This window comes from Ambystoma mexicanum, chromosome 6p (assembly GCF_040938575.1).
Source record: "Ambystoma mexicanum isolate Mex_15411 chromosome 6p, UKY_AmexF1_1, whole genome shotgun sequence".
Lineage (NCBI taxonomy): Eukaryota > Metazoa > Chordata > Amphibia > Caudata > Ambystomatidae > Ambystoma > Ambystoma mexicanum.
In genome coordinates, this window is record NC_090935.1 from 1,007,524,374 (window position 1) to 1,007,549,294 (window position 24,921).

At 47.1% G+C, this 24,921-nt stretch overlaps 1 protein-coding gene across 2 annotated transcripts in view; it reads left to right on the plus strand.

Annotated features, from left to right (window-relative positions):
- SLC12A2 (solute carrier family 12 member 2) overlaps nt 1–24,921 on the plus strand; it is a 908,845-nt gene that overhangs the window by 703,790 nt on the left and 180,134 nt on the right. For both annotated transcript variants that reach the window (XM_069625621.1, XM_069625620.1), the window contains one exon: nt 12,564–12,686. In XM_069625621.1, coding sequence (XP_069481722.1) covers nt 12,564–12,686 — 123 coding nt within the window. The remainder of the gene's footprint in view (nt 1–12,563; nt 12,687–24,921) is intronic.

Consider the following 24,921-nt stretch of genomic DNA (forward strand, 5'->3'; position numbering starts at 1 on the left):
TTTGCCCTCAATGACCCAGTTGTTTGTACTGTGCACATGATTATCTTCTGCAAAATGCATCTTCAGTAGCACTGCAGCATTTGTTCTTGATTGAAGATGCTGGTCACTGCCACCAGATGGCAGTCTATTCAGATCTGATGCATCAAGCATTGTCGGTGGTCATAAACTACTGAAGATATCTGAACCGCAATGTTACAAGCACTCCTAATCCAAGCCATCGCTAAACAAAGTCCTTTGAACTCTCTGCTGCCAATGGGTAACTACTCGGGGGAGGCCCAGTATATCTCACGCTCTGAAAAACATGTGTACGAGCGCAATACAAATAAAATATCAATATCTTGCTCAGCCAAACGGAAGCCAGTTCATTTCTTCCATTAAATCCTGTGGGTGATGGAATCCAAATTGATCCTACAAGTCTGTCAGTACCTCTGGCATGCCTAAAGTTGGTACTCCAGGTAACCTTTGCATCGTGGTTGACCCTGGCAAGTGGGGACCAAACCCTAAAGGACACTCCCAAATACTTCCTGAATGACATTATCTATAACCCTCATCAACATACTTGCCTAGCATTTACAAGATGTAAAGAATATTCCTTATGAATGTATTCCTCTCACAGATTCCTCATCTTTAGAAACATCCTCTTGAAGCAGTCCATTCCAGAAAGTGTTTATTTAGCTACTAGGTGGTGCCGTGCAACTCTGAGGTTGTATCACCTCTCCTGCTCAACATTTCTTGCTGGGAGTAAGGTTCTCTCCATATAGACTCTGGCCAGCTGGCATCATTTTCTATTGCTTTTCTTTTTTCTGTGACCATGCTAAGCAACTATACTGAATCACGCCAACTAAGTCTTCTCCCAAATCGGGCCTCAAATGGATCCACACCCATTGCCACTTTTTGGAAAAGACCACGATACAGGAGTGCGGATACTGTCGGACTATTTTATTTCATTTGTTATGCGTGCCCAGGACCCAGAGATATCACGGCACTAGATTACATACAGTAAAGCATAGTTAGTTACAGTAGTCAACAATAGTTACATAGGTGACCATGCATATTTGTCAAGTGCGGTTTTGACTTGTTTGCAAATGTAAGGTAGGAAGGTTTGTTCCTGATGGTGGGAGGGAGTGTGTTCCATAATTTGGGCACGATGAGTCTGTTGAATCTAGGTGAAGTGCGTGAGATGGAGGAAGTTGAACGTAAAGTTTGTGGATTGGGTTTCTTGGAGATGCGGTGCGTGAGATGGGGGCTGTGTTGTAGAGGCAGCAGTGAGTTATGGAGAGTATTCTAAAGTCAATGTGTGCTTTGATGAGAAGCCAGTGGGCTTTGCGTCTGATTTGGGAGATGTGCTCTGAGCGTTTGAGGCCCCAAACTGCTCTGAGGGCGTTGTTCTGTGTGAGTTGTAGTTTGCGATTCTTGTTGGAGGTCCCTGCTAAAATGGCATTGCAGTAGTCCAGTTTGCTACTGACAGTTGCTCTAGCAAGAGTGAGGCAGTTGCTAGGGGTGAGTAATTTTCTAGAGAGATTGAGTTTGGTCGAGTATGCAGTGGAGGAGTACATTGCTTTCACGTTTTAGTTCTGGTTGAGTTCTGCATCTAGGAAGACTCCTAGTGTTTTCACATGAAGGGAGACCGGGATGCTGTTTCCGTCGATGGAGGAGTAGGCAGAATCAAGATGTTTGATGTGGTGGGCAGATCCGACAATGAGTAGCTCGGTCTTATCATTTAGGCATATGTGGTGGTTTGCTATCCATGCCTGGATGATGATGTAGAGTTGATTGATGTTTGCACAGTTGTGGTCATAGGTGCCAGATAGTTTGAGGAGGATCTGGCTGTCATCAGCAAAATTTGTGTAAGGGATATTAAGGTTGTCAAGGCGACCGAATAGGTCCTTAGTGTACGAGTTGTAGAACGTGGGTGAGACGCAGGATCCCTGTGGGACTCCATAGGGAACTGGGATGGGGTCTGCTGCTTCCGTGCCAGCGAAGACCCTAGAGGTTTGGTTGCTCATGAAGAATTTGACCCATTTGGCTGCTTCTTGGGAAAAGTTGAAGGCGGTGGCAGAGGATATCGTGGTCTACGAGATCGAAGGCCGCTGAAAGGTCGAGTAGCATGAGAATGGCGAGGTCTCCTTTTTCGCGAATGAGGTAAAGTTGTATTTTGAGATCGAGGAAGGCAGATTCCGTGCCGTCTGTCTAAAGACAGATTGGCATACACCAAGTAGGGAGTGGGTTTCGAGGTAGGTTTGGAGTTATTGGTAGGCAGTGCAGTCAGGGATTTTCAAGAGGAATGGCACTGTAGTGATGCAGCGGTAGTTGGGGAGAGTGGGATCAAAGGAAGGTTTTTTTCAGTAGTGGTTTGATCCAGCCTTCTTTGATGGAGGTGGGTATGGTGCAGGTGCTGAAGGAGGCATTGATACATTTGGTAATGGTGGGGCCCAGGGGCTCGGCACAGTTTGATTTGTGCGGGGCAGAGGTCACCAGTGCAGTTGGAGGCTTTGAGGTGTTGGATGATGGTAATAGTTTCTGCAATGGTGATGGGGGTGAATTGGAAGGGGAGGGGGTTATAGGGTGTGGGTGGGGAGGATGTAGGGCGGGAGGGTTTGGCTTGAGGGATCTGCTTTCTTTAGGATGGTTTTATATCGAAGGTTCTGGATTTTGTTGGCCAAGGTGGATTGTACCAACGTGCACCAGGTTTTGTCTTTGGGAAAGGTTTAGACGGGTCTGACTGGGGATTCCAGTTCTTTTAGGATTTTGAATAGCTCTTTTGTGTTAGACTGGGCTTCTGAGATGCGGGTATTGTAGATGCTGGCTATGGTGGTGATGATAGCAAGTTTGTAGGAGGTGGCGCAGATGCCGATGGCATATTTGTTGCTGAGGGAGGGGTTTTCTGCCAGATTTGTTCTTTAGCACGCTTGGTTTTGCAGAGATTAGCTAGGTCTTCAGTGAACCAATTGTGGTGGTGATCTCTTTTCTGGGTGCTAGTTTTGAGAGCGGCATGAAGATCCAAGGTGTGGCACAAGGCAGGGTTATAAGCTGAGAGAATGGCCTCTGGGTTATAGTTATCAGGGCATGTTTCGAGGGAGGTCCGAATGGTGGGTTCTAGGAGTTCCTTAGTATGTTTTTTTTTTTTTTGTGTGTCTCTAGCAGTGATGAGTTGGTGGGTGGTAGTGGGTTTTCCGGTGGTGACATTGAGGTCTACGGTGAATAGGATCAGGGGATGGTCTGTACTTAATGTCTAAGATTTTGGTGGGGCTGTTTAGGGATAGGATGCAGTCAAGCATGCAGCCTTTGATGTGGGTGGGTGCCTGGGTGACTTGTATGAAGTTCATCTCTTGGAGCGTTGATGCGAGTGCCAAGGCCAGGTGATCGGTTGGGTCAGCAAATCCGAGATTGAAGTGACCAAGGAGCAGGAATTTGGTATTGGTTTTCAGGAAGGGGGCAATGAGTAGGGGCATGTCGGAGTTTGGTGTGCCAGAGTTGGTGGGCTGGCGGTAGATGAGTAGGACGTTTGTCGTGATTTGAGGGCTAGGGTTGATCTTGGTGAGTAGGTTGGCCGGTCGGTAGGGAGTAGTTGGGGAGGGGGGGGGCAAGGGACAGGTACGGTCCAGCTGCTTCGTGTAGCCAAGTCTCTGTGAGGGCGAGCAGGTCAAGGTCGTGGAGTTAGTAGTAGGTTGTGGTTGTCTGCAGCATGTGCGCAGATAGAGCGGGCGTTGAGGGCACATGCTAGGGGCTTAGTGGGGGGTGGAGGTGGGGAGGGCTTTGGCTGGCTGAGGGGTGTGTGGTGTGAATGGGCTGTGGATTTGTAGGTGTGGTGGGGTGCTGTAGTGCATGATCAGAGGCGTAGGAATCTAGTGGTGCCTAGGGATGCAACTGTGGTGGCATTAGATTGTTGAGAGGGTGGGTAAGTGTACCGTGGTGTGGTTGGTGTGTGGTAGGGTGGCTGCTGAGTGGGTGTTTGGGTATGGACCTTGGCTGAGTATGTGACAGGATTGTTAGAGCACGTGCCACGTCTTCCTCTGGACTTTGAAGTCAACAGCTGAAAAGTGTACTCTAGCAACCCTCAAATACTCCCTTGTCTGTGCCTGAAGATACTTTTTCCTATTAGTCACACTCATAAAAAGTGAGGAACAATAAGAGGCACCAACATTCTCTGAGCGAGTCTTTGTCTAACCGCTACTCCTCTTCGCAAAAGTGACACCAGAGCCATCACTTGGCCTGTAAAACTTGAGAAACCGCATAAATCACATGTAACCAACCTATTCCATCCTCTTCCTTCTTAAAATGAAATAAGTGCTCGACAGGATGTCTGGCAGAAATTCTGTCTTCTATCCTAAAACTATTGTAAACTAATCCCTGACACTACCACTATAACAAAACGATAACACAAATTCAGTCAGCCTAGGAAACAATTACGCCCCCCCCCCCATCTCCCCTGGCCCCCGCATCCCCAGCCCTCATATTGTGGCTAGTGGTGGTTGGTGTTAGGCAAGAATTGATGTAGTAACCCTGTGGGAGACTACACAAACTTTGTCGATCTTGGTATTAAGTAACCCACCTTTTGGTATAGGCCTGTACTACACAAGTTGGTAGTGTGACTGAGCAGCCAGGCGTATCTCAAGAGGGGTAAATATGAGCTGTAGCAATGAAATACCCAAATAAAAGTAGCCAAGTAACACTTAGACTCAAGGTTTTTGTTATAAATAATTATTTAACAGTAGTTTTTAAATAAGCATTCTTTAAAAAGGGCAATACGTGTACCAATCAAATATACTTTAGAATACTTTTCCAGAATCAACACAAAGCTAGTAGATATTCTTTAGAGATGCTTCTTATGCACTTCCTACACCATGAGGTGACTTCACTAACTAGGACAGTAATGGCATGTACATATCACTAGTACAGATAATGAGGTTTGTAGAAAGGAAAGGTTAAGGGAAGGAAAAGATTTAACAGGTTCTTGGAGCATGTGAGCACTTTAAATCTTCCAATGAAGTCTAGATAAAAACCTTTCCCAGCAATAATAGTTACAAAAACAAGTTATCACCTATGAGGGACAGTAAGTATCAGTCTAATGGACTAGAAGAGTCTGCGGGGCGCCAGGACAGCCAAAGTCAATTGGAGCACAGTCTATGGAGCTGAGGCACTTATTAGATAACAAAGTCTTGCGCAAAGTTAGAGCGTTTGAAGAAAAATCACTGTAGGGTCACCAGCTGTTACACTTGTGAAGGGTAGAGCTGAAATCAACTCTACCAAGGTAGCTACTGCAAGTCCCAACTGAGAAGAGCAAAGCTAAAGACACTGAGGTAAGTACCCCAAGTCAGAACACTATCTTTGATTAGAATAAGAGTGGCTTCTGTCTGGTGGCTTCTGTCTGGTTGCAGCGATGCAGATCCTGGGCCAGCAGCACTTTGCGGTTTCAGCGCTCTGTAAACAGCACCAGCGTGGATCTTGGATACCGGTTGGGCTTCCTTCACTCCTTGAGTCCTGCACTCTGGATAGGGGACTCAAGCTCTGCTCTTCTTGCTTCTGGAAGGTCCTGAGGAGACTCCTGGAGCTTCTGGCCCGATCCCAATAGTTGCACTCTACTACGCATTTCTTGACACCTGACACTTGGTTCCTGCAGCAGCAAAGAAGTACAGCCATTCAGGAAAGATGGTCGTCTCGGGGTTAGTTGGTCCCACTAACACAAGGGAAGAAGTCGTCCCTTCCGGAGCGTCTCTTGTCGATTAGAAAAAGGAGTTTCAGCAGAGCAGTAGTGCTTCACCAGGCAATTCAAAGGTTCAGGAGGTTGCAGCAATCTTCGTTCACGGTTTCTTCGGGTTGTTCTTCCCAGTGGTTGACTGTCTTCAGTCCCAAAACACTCGCCTTTTAAGCAGGTTTCTCCCATTCATGCACAGCCTAGCTGTCACTCAAACAGGAGGAGGGCTGTCCTAAAAGGACAGCCAGCCAATCGGGACTGGGTGCATTCAGATATTCCTAAAGACCAAGAACAGGGGAGTTTGGGGAACCTCCCTCATTTCCTACCCTTCCAGACACACTGGAACCAGAGGCTTGTTTCAGTACTGAAGCCCCCCCAAGAAAGACCTCACAAACAGAAAATGGCAGAAAAAGACGACCAGGGCCATTTTGACAAAATGGTCACCCATGGGTGCTATTTTGCAGCTGAGGATACAGCCTCCTGTAGAAAAAGCACAATGGTATGAAAATTAAACCACTGCCACCAGTCATTTAAAGTAGTGAGGGTAACACATTTATTTACATGAGTAGGTAGGAAAAGGGGCTACGAAGTAACACCAACCCCCCCCCCCCCTCCCAGCACTCCACATAAGATGGTGTGTGCTGGACCTACAAAGAGGAAAAGTAAGTAAAGTCAATTTCACTTTACTATTCTTGGGAACAGTAGTTCACACAAGAAAAGGTATTTAAACCTTAGGAGACATCTAAAGGATTTCTCTGACACTGCACTGAAGGTGCTGTCGTCATACAAAAAGTAGATGCCTATGGAAACGAAGGAAACACATAATCCAAAGCAGGTCAAAACACATGAGAGGATGAGAAAAAAGGCTCACTCGTTCTAGGATTAACATTAAAAAAGTCCTAAAGTCCAGCAAAAGAGCTGTGGGTCTCTAAGGTTGAAAGGAAATTGGCCCGGAAATGAGAATTCTCCCCAACACTCGTCCCTCTGCCCCCCCCCCCTACATTAAGGGACAGGAGGATTTAATCCACTCCTGGATGAATCGCCTAATCCAGTCGGTCATGCTTTCTGGAAAGACCGTAAGCATTTTGATCCGACCCTGACCTGTGTTCTATGGTAAAATCAAACCCTTGGAGGCTGATTAACCACCATATCAATTTTGGATTTTCCCCCTTCATCTGCATTAACCATATCAAGGTTGGTGTTCTTGGTCTGTCTGAATAATGAAATTAGAACCACAAGCATAGCCTAAACCTCTTCAGAGACCACTCAATGGCAAAACATTCATGTTCAATAATTGCCCACTGTCTCACGGGCCTTCAGTTTCCTACTGAGGGAGCAGATAGTGTTCCCTGCCTTTCTCATCCAGTTGACTCAAAACTGCACCTAGCCCTGTGTTAGAAGCATCTGTTTGTACAATGAAGGATTGGTTGTAGTCGGGAGCTCTCAAGAATGGAGCTTGACAAAGGGCTTTCTTCAGTCCTTCAAAAGCCTTGGTGCACTCCTCATTCCACCTGACCTTCTTGGGGAATTTGGGTGAGGAGATCCCATTCAAGGGAGAAACTATAGTCCCATAGTTCTCTGCAAAGTTCTACAATATCCAGTGAGACCTATGAAGCCTCTCACTTGGGCCTGAGTAGTAGGGGTGGCCCACTCCTGTACAGCTTGTATTTTACTAGGCAGTGGCCTTATTTCACTTCCTCCTACCTCATGTCCAAAGTAGACCACTTTACTATGACCAATTTGACATTGACTAGCCTTTATGGTTATATGAGCCTGTTGCAGAGACTGCAAAACGTGTCCTATTTGGTGAAGATGCTCTTCCCAAGTGTGGCTGAAAACTGCAATGTCATCCAAGTATGACATGTAGAAGTCCTCTAACCCATTCAGAACTTGATTCACCATCCTCTGAAATGTAGCAGGCATAAACCTAAACTGGTAGAGGCCTGCTATTTGCCAATAGCCTGAGGTCAGGTCAAATGTATATCACTGACGCAGGGTTCCACCAGATGGGCAACAGTGTTTGCCTTCGTCGTCGTGGCTGGCTCAAGGCCACCAACTTTTGACAGGACATCCAGACGAGGGTTTTGGACATGCCCTTTGACAGAGACAATCTCTTCGGGAAGGCTGTAGATGAGTCTCTACAGGCCATCAAGGCAGACATGGAGGTGGCACTGCAGCAGCGACGGATGTCCTTTCGATCCCCAGGATTCAAGTTTTGCTATTCTTCCAAGGGGTACGTAGGAGCTCCTCTTCCTACTGTCAGTCCTCCCGTTCTTCAGCCCACGGGCCCAGGAGACCTACAGGGGCAGTTCCAGGGCGTATGGAGGTGGACATTGTCGCCACCAGGGACCCCAAGATGGCCCGTCAATATCCAAGCAGGAATGAACCAGCCGTGACTTTGGGCCCCAACCCGTGCACCTCGGTGGGAGGCCGGCTGGCGAACTTCGTCAGCGTGTGGAAGACCATCTCCACCGACCGTTGGCTGCTGGACTCTCTCGCCCACAGACACACCCTGGAGTTTCAATGGAAGTGTCCCAAATTCCCACGGGTGGCCGATAAGGAAAACCATGTCCCTCAGCTGCTGCTGGAGGTTCGAGGCCATGCTAAGGAAGGGGGGGGGTGGAGCTCGTCCCAAAGCGGCTCCACACTCTACGCAATGTACTTCCTCGTGAGAAAGAAGATTGTGGGCTGGAGGCCCATTCTCGACCTCCGATGACTAAACAAATACATCAAGTCCCAGAAATTCCAAATGGTCACTCTTCAGCACGTGCTCGGACAGCTAGAAGAGGGAGACTTTGTCGTCCTTCGACCTGGAGGATGCGTACTTCCACGTCCCAATTCACAAGTGACACCGCAGGTTTCTGCGCTTTGTCGTTCAGGGGAAGCATTACCAATTCAAGGCCCTTCCCTTCGGATTGAAGTCGACGGCAAGGGTCTTCAGCAAGTGCCTGGCGCCGGTGGCGGCACATCTGTGACTGCAAGGGATCCACATCTTCCCTTACTTGGACGGGTGCGCTCAAGGAGCGTCGCCGTCGACCACACGGCACGGACCGTCCGCCTACTGACTGATCTGGGGTTCTCTGTGAATTATGCGAAGTCCTTCTTCACTCCATCGCAGGACGCACTGTTCCTGGGATCCCAGCTCAACACAGTGTCATGCCTGGTGTCATCGTCAGAGGAGAGGGTGGCGGCCATCCTCGGCAAGGTGCAACGGCTGCTCGCTCTGAAGATCGCCATTGAGGACCATCAAGTCTCTGCTCGGCATGATGTCATGCATCCATCTCATCCGACTCTGCAGGCTTTGGATGTGGCCACTGCAGGAGTTCCTCAACACCCATTGGATTCAGGTGTCCGGAAGCTTCCAGGACAAGATTGCTTTCGACGTGGGGTTCCGTTGGGCGATAAGATGGTGGGCTGTGCGCTCTCATCTGACCGGAGGTGTGGATTTCCAGGCTCTACCGCCTCAGGAGACTGTATCGGCGGACGCCTCCCTGGAGGGATGGGGAGTCTTCATTCCAGAGGCCTGTGGCTGCCCGAGGAAAAGTTGCACATCAATGTGCTGGAGCTACGGACGGTGTTTTGGGCCCTCAAATCGTTCCTGCCGTCCCTCAAGGACAAGGTGGTGCGGGTCTTCACAGACAATACCACCACAATGTTTTACATCAGAAAGCAGGGGGGCACCAGGTTCCCAGTGCTCTCCAAAGAAGTGCAGGATTTATGGCGCTGGCCCGTCGCTCAGGGAATGTTCCTCATCCCGTTACATCTGGCAGGAGTCAAGAACACTGTTAGTGAGAATTCTCAGAAATCTGCTAATGCCTCTCTACCTTAGAGACCCTCAGCTCTTTTGCTGGACTCTAGCACTTTAATTGTTTACCTGGAGAGAGTGAGACCTGTTTTTTCCCACTCTCTCATGTATTTTTCATGTGATTTGAACTCTGGGTTTCTTTTGGTTGTGGAGTCTGACAAACTCAATAGGCATCATCTTTTTACATTGTCATACAGCACCTTCAGTGCAGTGACACAGGGAAGTCTTTTTAGATTTCCCAAGGGTTAAATAGCTTGTCTTGGATAAACTACTGTTTCCAAGAGCAGTGAAGTGAAATTGACTTTACTTGCATTGTAAACTTTCTAGACCCAGCACACCCTATCTTACAATAGGGTGGTGGAGGGGTTACTTGGTATCCCTGTCTAGCTTCTCATGCGACCCTTTTATGTTACCCTTTCCTCTGCGAATGGCTGGTGGCAGTGGTTTACTTTTAACTATCGTGGTGTCCGTTTACCACAGGCTGCGTTCGCAGCTGCAGTAAAGCACCCAAGGGTGCCATTTTGGTATGGTCCTTGAGATTTGCTCTGCGTGCCAAACCAGGTTTGGTCCCTTTGTTCGTTTTGCCTTTGGTGGGATTCTCGAGCCTTTGGCTCCAGGTTTTCTGGCGGGGGCAGGAATCGAGGGAGGTGACCGAAACTCTGTGCTTAGTCTCCTAGGAGACAGGACATGCATTCTTAGGTGATTGGCTGGGCTGGCTGTGCAGCAAGGACAGCCACCCTGCTGGGTGACTGACAGCTTGGCTGGAATAAATAGGATAAACCTGCATAAAAGGCAAGGCTTTTTGTCTTGGAAGGCAGTCGACCACTGGACGAAGGAATCTGAAGAAGAACTTGAAGACGCCTGCTGCAACTCCTGGAGCGTTTGTTTGCCTGGTAAAGCCGTGCGGCTGTGCTGAAACTCAAATTTCGTTTCAACTAGAGAAGCCCTGCAAGGACGACTTCTCCCCTTGAGTTGGTGGGACCAATCCACTCCAAAGTAAGCCACCTGGACATCCTCTTGGAGCTGGTTGAAATTCCACTGCAATTGCGTTACTTCACAAGCCTTATCAGCCTGTGGCCCTGCTTTGATTTGATCTTTTCTACCAAGACTTCTAAAACATTGTGCAAGACTTTTACTTAGCTGCAAGACTTGCTTCAGCTCACCTTGACTTTTGCCCTATTGACTTTGGTCTAGCCTGGCTCCCTGAATTACTCTTCTTCCCTCTGATATTGTGTTTGGTCTTCCTTCCAGGAAGGGGTTAACTAACTTTGCATTGGGGGTTGCCAAAAATGCTTATCTGATTCAGAATATTTGTGTGATCCCTTGTTTTGTTCCAATAACCTTTTTCTTTGACATACTCCTAGGTCTGATTCTAAATGCAAACAGTGGTATATTAATGTCCAAAGTGTCCTAGTTACTAAAGTCACCTGAGGGTGTAGGAAGTATCTGTGTGCCATCCCAAAAGGGTATTTGCTGATTTAGAAATAGAGTATTTTGTAGAGTATTTGTGTGTTAATATTATATTGCTCCCTTCTGAAGGCTTACTCTAACTGTTAAATAATAATCAAGAAACCTTGTGTGTTTATTTGAATACTTGTCACTGTGAATCTCTGTATCTCCCCTACAGCTCACATTGACCCCTCTTGAGATGACCCTGGCTGCTCAACACGCTACCAACCTGTGTAGTACAGACTTATACCAAAGGTTGGGTTCCTAATGCCAGGAGGTCAGCGTGGTTGTAGTGCACCCAAAGGGTACTGCATACAGTCTTGCCAAACAGTCGCCGACTCTGAGCAGGGAACTTCGCTCGTGCCAAGAGTGGAGCTTCAGCAGATCCTAGTGGAGAATCTGTTGCGCAAATGGGGCAATCCCCAGATCGACTTGTTTGCAATGGTGACGATCACCAAGTGCCAGAGGTTTGCCAGCGGGTTGCCCCAGCAGGGGAGCATGGGGGACACATTCTTATTCCCCTGGGGACTCATTCCCTTGGCTCCCGCCCATCCTGCTCCCACCACTATCCTATGGCCGGAATATCTAAACCTATAATTTGAAAGAATTTGCGCTCGGTTGGCTTTTCCTGCTTAAAATCACTTTCAAAGTTCTCTGGCTCATGTTTAAGCGCCATAATGAACTGACGCTCCTCATTTAGCAGCCACACACCAGCCAATTATGTTGAAACGACTACTCTGTTCCTCAGTGAAAGATTTATTGAAGATTCCCCCTTGAGGCGTGTGTTTTCTGGAAGCAACATTAGGGATCTTGAATGCTTGCAGCCAAAAAACATGAATTGGCCTAATAAAGGTACCTACCCTTTCTGCAAGTCCCGGTTTTCTTTTTTAAACTGGCTGTAGGAATCTGTTGGTTTGTTTTACCAGTATGTAGTAAAACTAACTTTTTAATCTGCTATTCTAATTCGTGAGACTTGGGTTGCATACTACCCTTTTAGTCCATCATTGAGTAGCAGGATTTCAAAGCCATTCTGTGTTGGCTAGTAAAGGTTGTGCAGCAAATCACTTTAGTGGGATGGACCTCTATGTGGCCCATTGAAAAATGGTTCTTATCTGCCAAGATTAAACATAGACTGTATCCTATCCCCTCCTTTGCAGTTCAAGGGCCATTTGAGCATTCTGTGATGTTGAACCCAGCAGAGATTTCTTTTGGGCTGTGTTAATGATTGACACAAGTGAAGCCCTGCCATTTCTGAATGCCATCCGTTTTGCCCTCTTGTTTAAATTGCCAACAGAAGTACAAGAGACCGAGCATTGTGCATGCTGGCTCCCATTACAAAGTTCTTTGTCACCCTTCATCCATAAAGGACTGCTGTTTATATTCCCACTGTCCCCAGCCATTAATATCCACATTGTTATAATGAAACCCCTTCCATAGGCACATTCTAGCATGCCAGATATAGCCAGTGCACTTAGGGGATGTACACACTCAGTATTGGCATTAAATGTTAAGCAGTGTACATCTTTGTGGGAAAATGTACCCAAACCGAAGTTATAGGTGTCATGTTTCTTTTTACGTTGAAATAGTAACTAACTTGAGTTTTTTAATATACAGAACGAAAGGGTCCTGCAACTCCTTTGAATACAACTGACCAAAAACTACTTGATGCAAGTTCACAGTTCCAAAGGAAGCAAGGCAAGAGCACCATTGACGTCTGGTGGCTGTTTGATGATGGAGGTAAGATTGTGTTGATATCTGGCACCTATTTTAGGTGGGTAGCTTAAACCCTCATTAGGTAGAATTGCATGCAGACTGTGCAGATGTAATTCTAGGATTTCATAACTGGACAAAAAAGATGCATGCTGCCACGATTCAGTACCAGCAACTTCCATATTAGGCTGCATTCAGAGGGATTTCTGCTTTGGTTCACCAAAATATCAAAATAAATGAACTTGTGAATGCAAAATATGAAAAGGACTGGGTGGTTTAAATTGTAAAAAAGAAAACGCTGGTCAAAATGAGGTTGGCTAAAAGTGCTATATGAACGTGTACTCTCATAAAAGAGCAAGTGCTTAAAACTATGTATCCAGTCTCCGGTTCAAGATGAAGGAAACATTTCTAGCAGTTAAGTCGGTACATTATTGGAATAGCTGAAGGCTTCAAACGAAACCTGTGAAGAATCGTTTGGGTTACCCTTTTAAGGGCTTCTGTTCTATCATGATGGATTCATGGAGTCTTAGAAAAAATGGCGAACACGCTAAAGTCATCAATACTTAAATATAGAAATCATTTAGACAACATCTCTTTCTAGTAGAGAAATAGCATGGTTTAATTGTTTAATAGGTTTAGAGAGACCTGTGATTTTCTCCTGTTTCCCTCCCCACATGGTGTTGCTCTCTGCAAGCCTACTTTTTGTCATCTGATAAGATCCTGCAGATGTACATTTTGTGCCGATGCCTCTTTATTCTGTGCCCCTGCATTTATTTCTGCTTCAAAACTAGGTTATAACCGACCTTAATCAGGGTTCGAAATTGGGGGTAGCTGGGTGACATCTCCTGCTTGGAGCCTAGAAGAGCCTGATTAGCTTGAGACCAACAGCTACCTTTGGCTCCCCAGGCCAACTGATGCCAAATAAACAGACGTGAATTTGAATCTATAATTTGGGGCAATATATAAATAAACATTTAGATGCAGCTAAAAATCATTGAAAGCATAATTATAGTTCATAAATAATTGACAGTGATAGGTTTACATCTTATGTGGAATTTTAATTTGCAGTAACGCTATGTACTAGCTTCTGGTTCCCCAGTGGTAGCTCCTGGTCACTGACTAATGCTAGATACTGTGAAGGCATCACAAAGTAAGACACATACAACAGATGCAAAGTTCAAACAAAAAGTCTTTATTAACTTAAATGTCAGGGTGGTGTAAGGCTTGACATGCCCTATACTAAGGTGGGATTTCCCAACCTAAATAAAGCAGTGGCCTGAGTCAGTAAGTTCAATTTAAAGGTCGGTCTGTGTCCAAAACCTATATTTGTGCTAACAACTAAAGCTAAACAATGTGTAGGGATGTCGGTAACCAAAGTAACAGTGGTCAAACTAAAGTTCAGAGCGTCTTCCAACTCCTGGTTTGCTCTTGTCCCAAGTTCAACACAGTTCCACAAAAGGAACTCGGGGTTCCCTTCCCCAAGTTCTCGTCAATTTGTTTAGTTCTTTTATTTTCACTTGCTTGAACAACTTTATGCCGACCCGCCTCAGCTTCTTGACTTCTTCTTGGTTTACTCCAAGAAAGGGTTCCTCAGTCTAGGCGCAGTTGTCGGTCCACCCACTACAATTCACGCAACTGATAACCCTTGGTACTTTACAACAGTTCATTCTTTATCCTGAGGATTCCTTGAAAACATAAGTTTCCTTTCTGCATCTGAGCTGTAAGCCCAGTTAAACATCTGGCTCACTTCACTGGCTTCTTGTCTTTATCATCATGTGACTCTCCCACACTTTCCTTCGTGGTATTTCACCTAGTTACCACCGTCTTTCTATACTATCCGATAGTATTTTGGCTTTTCACTATTTTTGTAAATTGTTTCTTTAAATTCCTTTAATTCGCAAATGTACGTCGCTTTCAATTTCATACGTGAAATATTCTCATATACTTCTCTTTAGTTCATTCAAAACATATTCAATGCTTATCAACTTGTTCGGTATTCAATTTCTCATATTTGGTCATCCGACCCATTCAGCAGTATTCAAAACTCACTACTTGCTTGGCAATTGGTTTGGTATTCAATAAGTCACTTTTGGGTCTTCAGATCCCATTATTGTATTTTCTTGCTCGTTTGGTATTGGCTGCAACCCACACCATGCCCCTGGATCGCCCTGGCCTGAGTGAACCTTCCCTGTCACTAGTGTGCGGCGGCTCCTCCGGGTGCTCTGATGTCCCTCCTGGGTTCTTGCTAACTCCCGAAGGAGCTCCGACGAGCAGCACTCGCCCTCACCAGCTCTTCCTGCAGTGGTCGGGGACTCTTGGTGTTCCCCACTATCAACAGGGAACACACAGCAACCAGCTTCTCACAGCTCCAGACCCTCTCGCCGGCCCACAATGGCCTCAGTGTCTTCTTGCCATCTCTCCTGCCGGCGTCCTTTTCACCGGCCAATACAACTGGAGAACTATTAGGTAAACCGAAGTGTTAAGCACAATACACAGCCTTATAAATAGAAGGCTATAAACATTAAAGTCCTTCCCTTGGTAGAAGAGATGGTGTCTAGTTCCCTAAAAGTCACAACTCCCAATTGAACCCTTTGCCGCAGGTTAGGACTTTTTAAAGTAGGATGAACAAGTGTGGCAAAGCTAACAGGCAGGTAAGTGTCATAAGCGTTTAAGAACTAGAAATGACTTCTTAGGAGATCCCCTCCCAGTCCTACTACATTGGGAGAAGCCCCAGAGAGCTAGGGGGAATCCTTGACCAAAACGCGACCGATCATGGTTGATCAAGGGAGAGATTGGGCAAAGACTTTATGCCTGTTAATCCCTATGGAGGTTTTGGTGGGTTGCAACAGGCAGGTTTACTAACCGCCTTTGCTCCAATTTGCTCAGGGAGCAGTTCAGAGGCTTTTAATTTTTTTAGACCCTCTTGCTTCATGTCTTGGTTCTGTTTGAGGTGGTCTTGTGATCGCTGCTGCATAGTTCACTTTCGGTGTCTGGTTTTAGGTCTGGCTAGTAGGTGGTTTTGTGCTCTACTGAGACGGTTCCTTGCCGGTGGACAACCCAGACTCTCTGAAGAAAGGACCACCAGGATATTGACTCTCTCAGGACTGCAAGGACATGATGCAGCCACCACGATCAAACAGCAGAAGTTGACCCTCATGGCGGAAAACAAGAAGCTGGTCCTGCAAAGCCCCTCTTCGTGCTGGAGAGATGCAGAGGGGCTCTTGTTCAACAAGTCGCAAACTCTGCATGGCGCCCTGCAGTGAGGTAGACTAGGAGGAAGCTTGTTAGCCCACGGGAAGGCTATGTGACCCTTCTGAACAGAGGCAGGAACCTTGAGCAATCACAGGGGCCGAAGAACAGATGATGGCCTCTGGAGATCAGCAAAATAGCAGCGGTTTGCCAGAACAGTTGAAGATCATGCTAGTTGTTAGAGGTTTATCATTTTTATGCTTTATCCCCTATCCCAGTGAGACCCCCAGCACTTTTGGTGTGGACCTTCATTCCTGCAATCCTGAATGAGTGGAGTCTTTTTCCTCTCATTCATTCTTGTGGGCTGTCTCTTTGGGAACTCATCTTTGTATTTTACCTGTTCTATGTAGTCTGTCTGCTCCATAACTCTTAAAGGCATCTGTGTTTTACTACTGCAGCACACAGCTCCTTATGGGCAGTGTTGCTGGGGACCCTTCCGTACCCCCTTTAAGTACCATAACCAATACAAACTGGTCTGGAGTCAACTGCACCATATTGGCCGTCTGGTCGTGTCTGTGCTGGACCAGAGCCTGACCTGCTTTCAGGGCTTCTGATGCTTCTGTGATCAGTGCCATCCTCTTCCTGAGGCCCAGCACATAGGCAGTGACTCTCACTGGCTTTAGGGAAGGAGCAATCTCAAACCCTTCCTTATCAGTGCCAAAGGGCCTCTGACTGGATGACCATAAAGAAGTTCAAAGGGGCTAAATCCAACCCCTGCTTGAGGGACTTCTCTATAAGCAAAGAGAAGGCACAGCAGTAGAAGATCCCACTTTGTTCTTAGGGGTGCCTCTAAAGCACCTATGATGCTCTTCATAGTACAGTTAAACGTCTCCACCAACCCATTGGTTTGGGGATGGTAGGCTGTTGAGGACTTGTAAGTCACTCCACAGATTTTCCACATGATCTGCATGTAGTGGGACATAAAATCTGACCCCCCCTGTCAGAGATGACTAACTTAGGAAAACCTACCCTGGTAAAAAAAATACCAAAGAGCGCCTTAGCCTCTGCCTGAGCAATAACAGTTCTCATAGGTATGGCATCAGGATACCTGGTAGCATGGACTACGATAAACCAGTATAAAGCTGTTCCCTGAGGAGGTTGGAGGGTCTAGTGGCCAACAATGTCAATCTCCACCCTCTCAAAAGGGACAACCACCACAGGGAGGGGCACTAAAGGTGGCACATGCTTGTATCAATTCTTGCCAGAAGTCTGAAGTGTGGCAGCTCCTACAAAATGTATCCACATCAGGCCCCAACTTGGGCAAGTGAAGTACAGAGATGGCCTCTCTTTGGTCTTCTTGAAACTCAAGTGACCAGCCAAAGGGATCTCATGTGCTAACTGTAGGAACTTCTGTCTCGCCTCCTGAGGCACAGCAGTCTCCTGTAGTCCCCTGCGGTAGACGCAGTAGGTTCACTGTAGAGGAGGCCATCCTCCCAGTAAAGCCTATGCTTCCCTGGCTCTTGCCCTTCCAGCTGGGAAGCTGTCTGCTGGTGCAGCCATTCTAGAGAGGGACACTCTTTGACCTCTGCTAAAGCCTGCCCTGGAGGGTCCACCTTCTGCAAGTAAAGTCTGCAGCTCAGGATGGTCCCTGGGATCCAGATCTCCAACATAGGGAAGGTTTTCTTCCAGCTGTGTCACCAGTAGCTGATTCCACAGAATTTGGTTGGTTTTCCCACTCAGCATCAGCTGGGGAAGGGGTCAATGGAGTGACCTGGGACAGTTCTCGCAGGATGTCCTTGTTCTTTGAAAAGGTTTAGGTTTCAAACCTTTCTTTCTTCCAGGGATCTTGGATTTGTCAGTTGTCTCTTTCCTTGTCTTGGACGTAGAAGGGTGGCCTTACTCTGGACAGGAGGTTTTGGAACTCTCCTTATCCTGAAACAAAGTCTCTCAAGGTTGCCTCTCTGGCCAATTTTGTTTGCTCCCGCTTCTTTTTGGTGGGAGGCCTGGGGGTACTAGATACTACTCCATGCGCTTTCAAGTCTTTTCCCAAAATGACTATCTCTGGCACTTCATTCTGTACACTAACAGGAATTCTAACAGTCCTATTATTGCACTGGATGAGAGCTGGCTGAATAGGAACCATTTGGGTAGTGCCTCCTGCACGTTTAGTGGGACCTTTGTGTGCCTTAGCTACATCCCCAGGTTTGAAAAAGCTTTTACCAACCACGCTAATGTTTGCCCCATTGTCTCTGATGGTAGGGGTCTCCTGACCTTTTTCAAGAACACTGTCCTTATAATATTCTTTGGTGTTGTCTGGAATTGAGTTCTAAATATCCACATTCCATTGTTCCCACAGACCCAGGGACACTAAAGATACACTGGATTGAACTCCAATGGGGTCTTCAGCCAGTAATTGAAAGTGTGCACTTGCCATTTGTGCTTCTCCCGCAGGGATGAAGGGTAAGGTGGCAGTGTGGACCCCTGAAGGTTTACCCTTGCACCTGGGATCCCCTTTCCCTTGATCTACAGACTCATATACAAAACATTTCCCAAATGTTCTCTGGAATGGAGGTTTCTGTTGGCCTCTCTCTCTGGTTTGGCACCAGTGGGTTCACTAGACCTACCAGGTTTCCCATGGAATTTACACTTATGTTTGTTGCCCTCCTTTGGATGTTTGGAATTAGAATTCTCTTTACATTCTTTCTTGTGCTGCTTCCCTTCTTCCTGCTTGTGAGTTGCCCCAGAGGCTTTGAGTGGCCTTGTTGGCTACCCGTAACTCAGCAACTTGTGCTAGCTTTTTAGGATCAGTTTCCTTTGAGTTAGCCAAGTGCTGTCACAGCTCAGGAGAGCAGGCATCAAAAAAAGATTCAAGCAAAAGGAGATTGCTCATTCCTTCTACGGTGTGTGCTCTGTTCCTCTTAACCCAACCATCTAGGTTTTTCAAACATTCACATAGCCAGGTTGCCCAAGGGTGTACCTTGTCTTTGAGGGTCCTAAAACCTCTTAAGGTACTGGGAAGGAGTTTTCCCAAATCTAGCTATTATTGCCAACTTAACTGACTCAATCCTTTCCATCACTGGCACCCAATTCCACAACAGCACCACAGCCATTCAGGGGGAGCCTAGACATGAGCCATGGAACCAAATCATTCCAACTTATTCTTTGAAGAGCATAGGTGTGTTCAAATATACCCAGCCAATCTAACGCATCAAGTTTAGATTCATACATACTCACTGCTTCTTTGGGCAGGCAAGGTCTCTTGGGACTAGTAGACCCAGAAGACCCTAAAAGGGAAGCAGAATCATGGGACATCTTTCTCATTTCCATTTCATGCTGCATTTCTCTTTCCTCTTGATGTTTGGCTTCCGCTTGTGCATCCAGTTTCTGGTACTCCAACTCTAATCTTAGTCTCCAGTGAAATATAATCTGGGTTTAGATTTGGACCTTGTGGCGTCACAATGGGAAGTGACTGAGGTACAGGGGCAGGCTGTGGAAGAGGGTGGCTCCCTTCTGGAGACTCTTCTCCCTCCTCGGACTCTTTCTGCTGATTGGAATTTGACTCTAAACTAGCATCCTCAACATTATCTTCCACATTATTTGAGTGAGTAGGTGTTACAGGCCTACTAACCAAGTTTTGGTGATTTAACAACCTTACATCAATTTACATGTTTTTCCTTTCAGAGTCAGACCCCTAGTTTTACACATCTTTTCAGTGGTTCTACTGTCATGCAAGTAGGGCTGACTCATTAAGGTTATCCTTAGTTTCCATGTTACGATTGCTTAACTTTTTTGGTGGAGCTTAGCCTTGTGGCTGGTTTAGTTGGTCACAAGTACAACAAATAGTCAATGTAACCACTCTACACCAATCCCACCACCTGCCACCAGTGTTGGGTAAGAATTGATGCAGTCACACTGTGTGGACTACACAACACTTATCTTTTGGTATAGGTCTGTACTACACAAGTTGGTAGTGTGACTGAGCAGCCAGGCCTATCTCAAATGTGACCTCTAGAGCTGTACACATGAAATCCGTACATGCAAGTAGCCAAGTTACACTTACACTCAAGGTTTGTTATAAATAGTTGTTTTAAACATCATTTTTAAATAAGAGTTCTTTAAAAGGGCAATTCGTGTAACAAAGTAAATGTACTTTAAAATCACTTTTCAGAATCCGAACAAGTTAGTGGATACTGTTTGGAAATGCTTCATACACAATTCCCACACCCTGAGGTGACTTCAGTCACAAGAACAGTAATGGCATTTATATATCACACTAGTTATACTTTGCAGATTCTGGGGTTGCAGAAAGGAATTCTTTAAGGAAGGAAAAAGGTTAAACGGGTTCTCAGTAATTGTGAGGACAACTAAATATCTCAATGAAATCTGCACAAGCCTTTCCCAGCAGTAACACTCTAAAACAAGTTACCACCTGTGAGGGACAATCAATATCAAAGGCAATGGGCTAGAAGAGTCTTCAGGGAACCAGGACGGCCAAAGTCAATTTGAAACAGTCTATGGATCTGAGGCACTTCTTAGAATCAAAGACTTGCACAAAGTTGTATAGTTTTTTTAGAAAATCACTTGAAGGGTCACAAGCTGCTGAGCCTGTGAAATGAGTTGGAATCAACTCTTAAAGTAAGCCACTGCAATTCCCAACGGAGAAAAGCAAAGCTAAAAGACAATGAGGTAAGTATCCCAAGTCTAAACAGTACCTCTGGTTTGAAGAAGAGTGGTACAGCTGGATTCTGTCTTTCTACATCAGTGCAGACCCCGTGTTCCTGAGCCTGTCGTGGGGACATGAGGGAGGACGTCTGGAGGGCTCCTGCGGCGGTACTTGGGAGGTTATCGGCAGCTATGTGCTCTTTTTGGTTCAGCGGCACTTTGCGGTTTTAGCACTTGGTAAACAGCACCGTCGCAGATCTCGGATACCAGTTGGGCTTCCTTCACTCCTTGGGTCCTGCACTCTGGTGGGGACTCGAGCTCTGGTTGTCCTGCTTCTGGGGGGTCTGTAGGAGACTCCTTGAGCTTCTGGACAGATTTCAGATGGTTCACTCTACTGCAGATTACTCGACCCCTCGTACTCTGTTCTTGCAGCAATGAAGAAGTACAGCAAGTCGGGGAAGATGATTCAGTGGAGTTTGTCTCGGGATTAGTTGGTCCCACTAACCCATGGGGTTGTCCCCTCCAGAGCTTCTCAGTTGAATTGAAAAGTTTTGGCACAGCAGCAGGGATTCACCGGTCAATTCAAAGGTCCAGAAGGATGCAGCAAGCTTTGTTCATGGTTTCTTCGTCCGGTCTTTCTCCCAGTGGTCGACTCTGCCTCTAGTCCCAAAACCCTCGCCTTTTTAAGCAGGTTTCTCCCATTCATGCACAGCCTATGCTGTCAGTCACACAGCAGGGTGGCTATCTTGAAAGGACAGCCAGCCAGCCAATCGGGACTAGTTGCTTTCAGGAATTCCTAGAGACAAAGGACAGGCGTTTCGGGACCCTCACTCACATCCTGTCCTTCCAGACACACTTGAGCCAGAGGCGTGCTTCAGGTCTGAAGCCCGCCATAGCCAAGACAAAGGGTTCAAACCTGGCCCAACGCACAGAGTAAAATCCAAAAAAGCCCTCTCAAACAGAAAATGGTGAAAAGGAAAACCAGGCCATTTTGGCTAAATGGTCACCCATTGGTGCTGTACTGCAGCTGAGGTTTCAGCCTGAAAAGCGCAATGGAAGGAAAAATTCAACCACTGCCACCAGCCATTTAATGTAGTGAGAGTAACATGTTGTTGGGGAGAAATTACAAGACACTAGGACAATCACATCCAATCCAAACTGTCTCTCTGCAGAAAGTGAATCAATGTGTGGCTTTATTTTTGAGACCGCCATTCTGAGGTTGTCCTCCACTTCCAGCCTTGTGCGGTATTTAGTTGTCAGTACAGCCAATGCTGAAAAGCCTATTTCGCACAAGTAGGAAGACCCAAAGGGTAAGAGAGACTGTATAGCAGACCTTGCCAATGTAGGATACTCTAGGAGCACCTTCAGTCAAGTCACCCACTGCAATGTTCCTAAATTCAGATTGTAGAGTAGTGTCAGACTTAACCTCAATCAGCTCCTCCTGGGCATCAAATGGAAGATGCACTATCTCCTCTGCCGGAAAAGGCTGCATCACCCAGTCATTAATGCCAGCATTTTCTTCAGGGAAGTATTTATCAAAGCTGGACCTTAAAGGGGGCTCTGTTGTGTGCCGTTGATAATGGCCGCCTGACCTAAGAGCTCCGTAGCCTACAAACTGCTGCCTGAATAACGCTCCGGATCTCCTCTACGGTGAATGACTTTTCCCACAGATAAATGGACCGGAAAGATCTGTGAACAGCTGCAGCGACTTTCAGCCTGGAACGCATCCTAGATCCAGTGAAAACTGCTCCTAGATCCCCCGCCGGTGAACACCAATGGCTGACGTACTGCGCTAAATCCGGCTTCTTCACGAACAACGACCCTGAGCTCCGCTCTCCGCGATCACTCCAGAGCGCCTCGTACTCTCTGGGACTGGCAGTGACTCTCGCGGGGGGAGACTCAATAATACCCGTGCAAGAAACCGACTGCATAGAAGACCAACGACTTCTGTCACGGGTTGCAGCGGGCAATGGTGAGCTGTGTGCACGGACCGCGCACATACTGGCCCGCTCCCCGGCAACAGCCTGACTCCCTTGCAGAGGACCGTGGGAGGGGTTCCCCGGTGCCGCCTCCACTCTATCCCCATATGGTACAGCTCAATCGGCCGCAAAGAGAGGGCGCAACAATCACAAGGTACGTGGGTGGGGTGGGTAATTTGTGGCGTCCCTAAGCAGATTCACATAGCCAATAGCTAATCCTGAGACCGCTTGACCCGGTCTCACAAATCCCCTCCTGGGAACGACCTATCCCCCCACCCCCACGGTACAATATAACACAACAAATCCCCCCCCCTCTCTGGGTGCAACTACTCACCCAGAGCAACGTGTGGCCCGGTGCTGGGGTGTGCTGTGAGCCCCTCCTCCTCCTCCCCCCATCCCTCCAACATCAGCACAACAATAACACAACCCTCCGACCGATACTTGTGTGAAGGACAAGCCATGGTGCACCAGCATTCAAAACGCCCTGGCTAACAAAATCACTGGTCTTCAAAACAAAATTGAGTCCAAAAGACTACAACTCTCGAACAGTAACGCCTTCATACCTAGCACACCCACCCCGACCAGCAACACTTCTGGCTTCACTTTCAAAATGGTCACTATACCCGAAATCCCAAAAAAATCATAGCATCCCTCAAACCATCTAATTGCAAAGGGGACAGTTGCCCCGCTCAGATCATTAAAGATGCTGCGCGAGACCTAGCCCCCTTCATCTCCAAACTAGTAAACCTATCCCTCTCGACCAACTCTGTACCTAACAACTTGAAACAATCATGGGTTCTCCCCCTTCTAAAAAAAACAATCTCTCGACCCAGCCATTCCCACCAACTACAGGCCCATCACCACGGTCCCCTTCCTGCTAAAAATCCTTGACAGAGTTGCCTACCTGCAAATTCAAGATTATTTAGAGTCCAATCAACTGCCAGGCCTGCGTCAATGTGGCTTTCGTCCTCAACACGGAACAGAAACTGCCCTTGTTGACCTCAAAAGTCAGATTGATGACATCAAGGACAAAAACAAAGCAGCTATCCTACTCCTCCTAGACCTCTCAGCAGCCTTCGACTTGGTTGACCACAAAATACTCTGCAACCACCTCTCATCTGCTGCCCACTTCTCCCCCTCTGCTGTCACGTGGATATAATCCTTCCTAGCCAAAAGAACCATGAGTCATCTCATCTCTGGCTGCAGCAGACCCCATCCCATCACCTGCGGTGTCCCACAAGGGTCCTGCGTCTCCCCCACTCTCTAACATCTTTAAAAAAACCTCTTTGATAAACTGGAGCATCTGGGTGTCACCTACACCAACTACGCAGATGACACCCAGATACTCCTCACCATCACTGGCAACTACAATACAGACGCCACCAGGATTAACAAAATCTTCGCTATCATTGTTATGGATGGCCACACACAGCCTCTGCCTGAATGATGAGAAGACCGAGCTCCTCCTAGTCGGATTACCTAATAACTTACAGAAACTTAGTCCTGATTACTCCAACTTTATCATAGATGGCAACATCATCCCAGTCGCGAAAAATGTGAAAACCCTAGGCTTCTACCTCGACGCCAATACTAACCTCTCCAAACAAGTTAATATGGCCGCCTCAGCCACCGCCTACACTGGAAAACTAATTAGGGCCTGCAGACCTTTTCTATCCACGAACAGCTGCCTCATTCTGGCTAGGGCCCTCATACAATCGAAGCTTGACTATTGCAATAGCCTCTATATATATTACCGCCACAATTGTATAATTGCATTCATTTTCTATATATACTGTAATACTGTAACCATGTAACCTGTCCTTAAGCGCCCATTTACCCGTGGGTCTGGAGCGCTATACTAAATAAAATAAACAATATAGCGGGCCAGCCAAACAAGATACAAGCCAAAACGCACATTTTAATGCCATACCGCCTAAGATCAGAATACGACCCCTGCTTGATCCGAAGGTGCCGACTGAGCCCTCCAGGACCATCAATAAACAGCGTGCAGCTGCAACAGCCGTAGTGGTGAACGTCAGCGGAGGGACACGGCCACACGAGACTCCAAGTATTACCTGTACCCCCGGTTCCCCCCCTGCTAAAGCATCTCCTATCCAAGTGCCAGACTACCCTCCCGGCCTCAACCCTTTCAACTACAGGGAGGTGCACGCAGCCACTCGTCACACCCCACGGCACACACCCCTCGGGGTGCTTGGCCCCAAAGCATCAAGCACCTGGTGCCTAAACAACACGGTGCAGCCAGCCCCTGACGTCCCACGATGACGGGGGGGGGGAACAAAGAACAAGAAAAAAGGCCTGATGGACACATTTGCTACCACCACCAAAACGAAACACGAGATAACCCAAGCACTTCCCACCAGTGGGCCCCACTGCAGAACCACATGAACAATGCATGGCCCCCTACATGACGG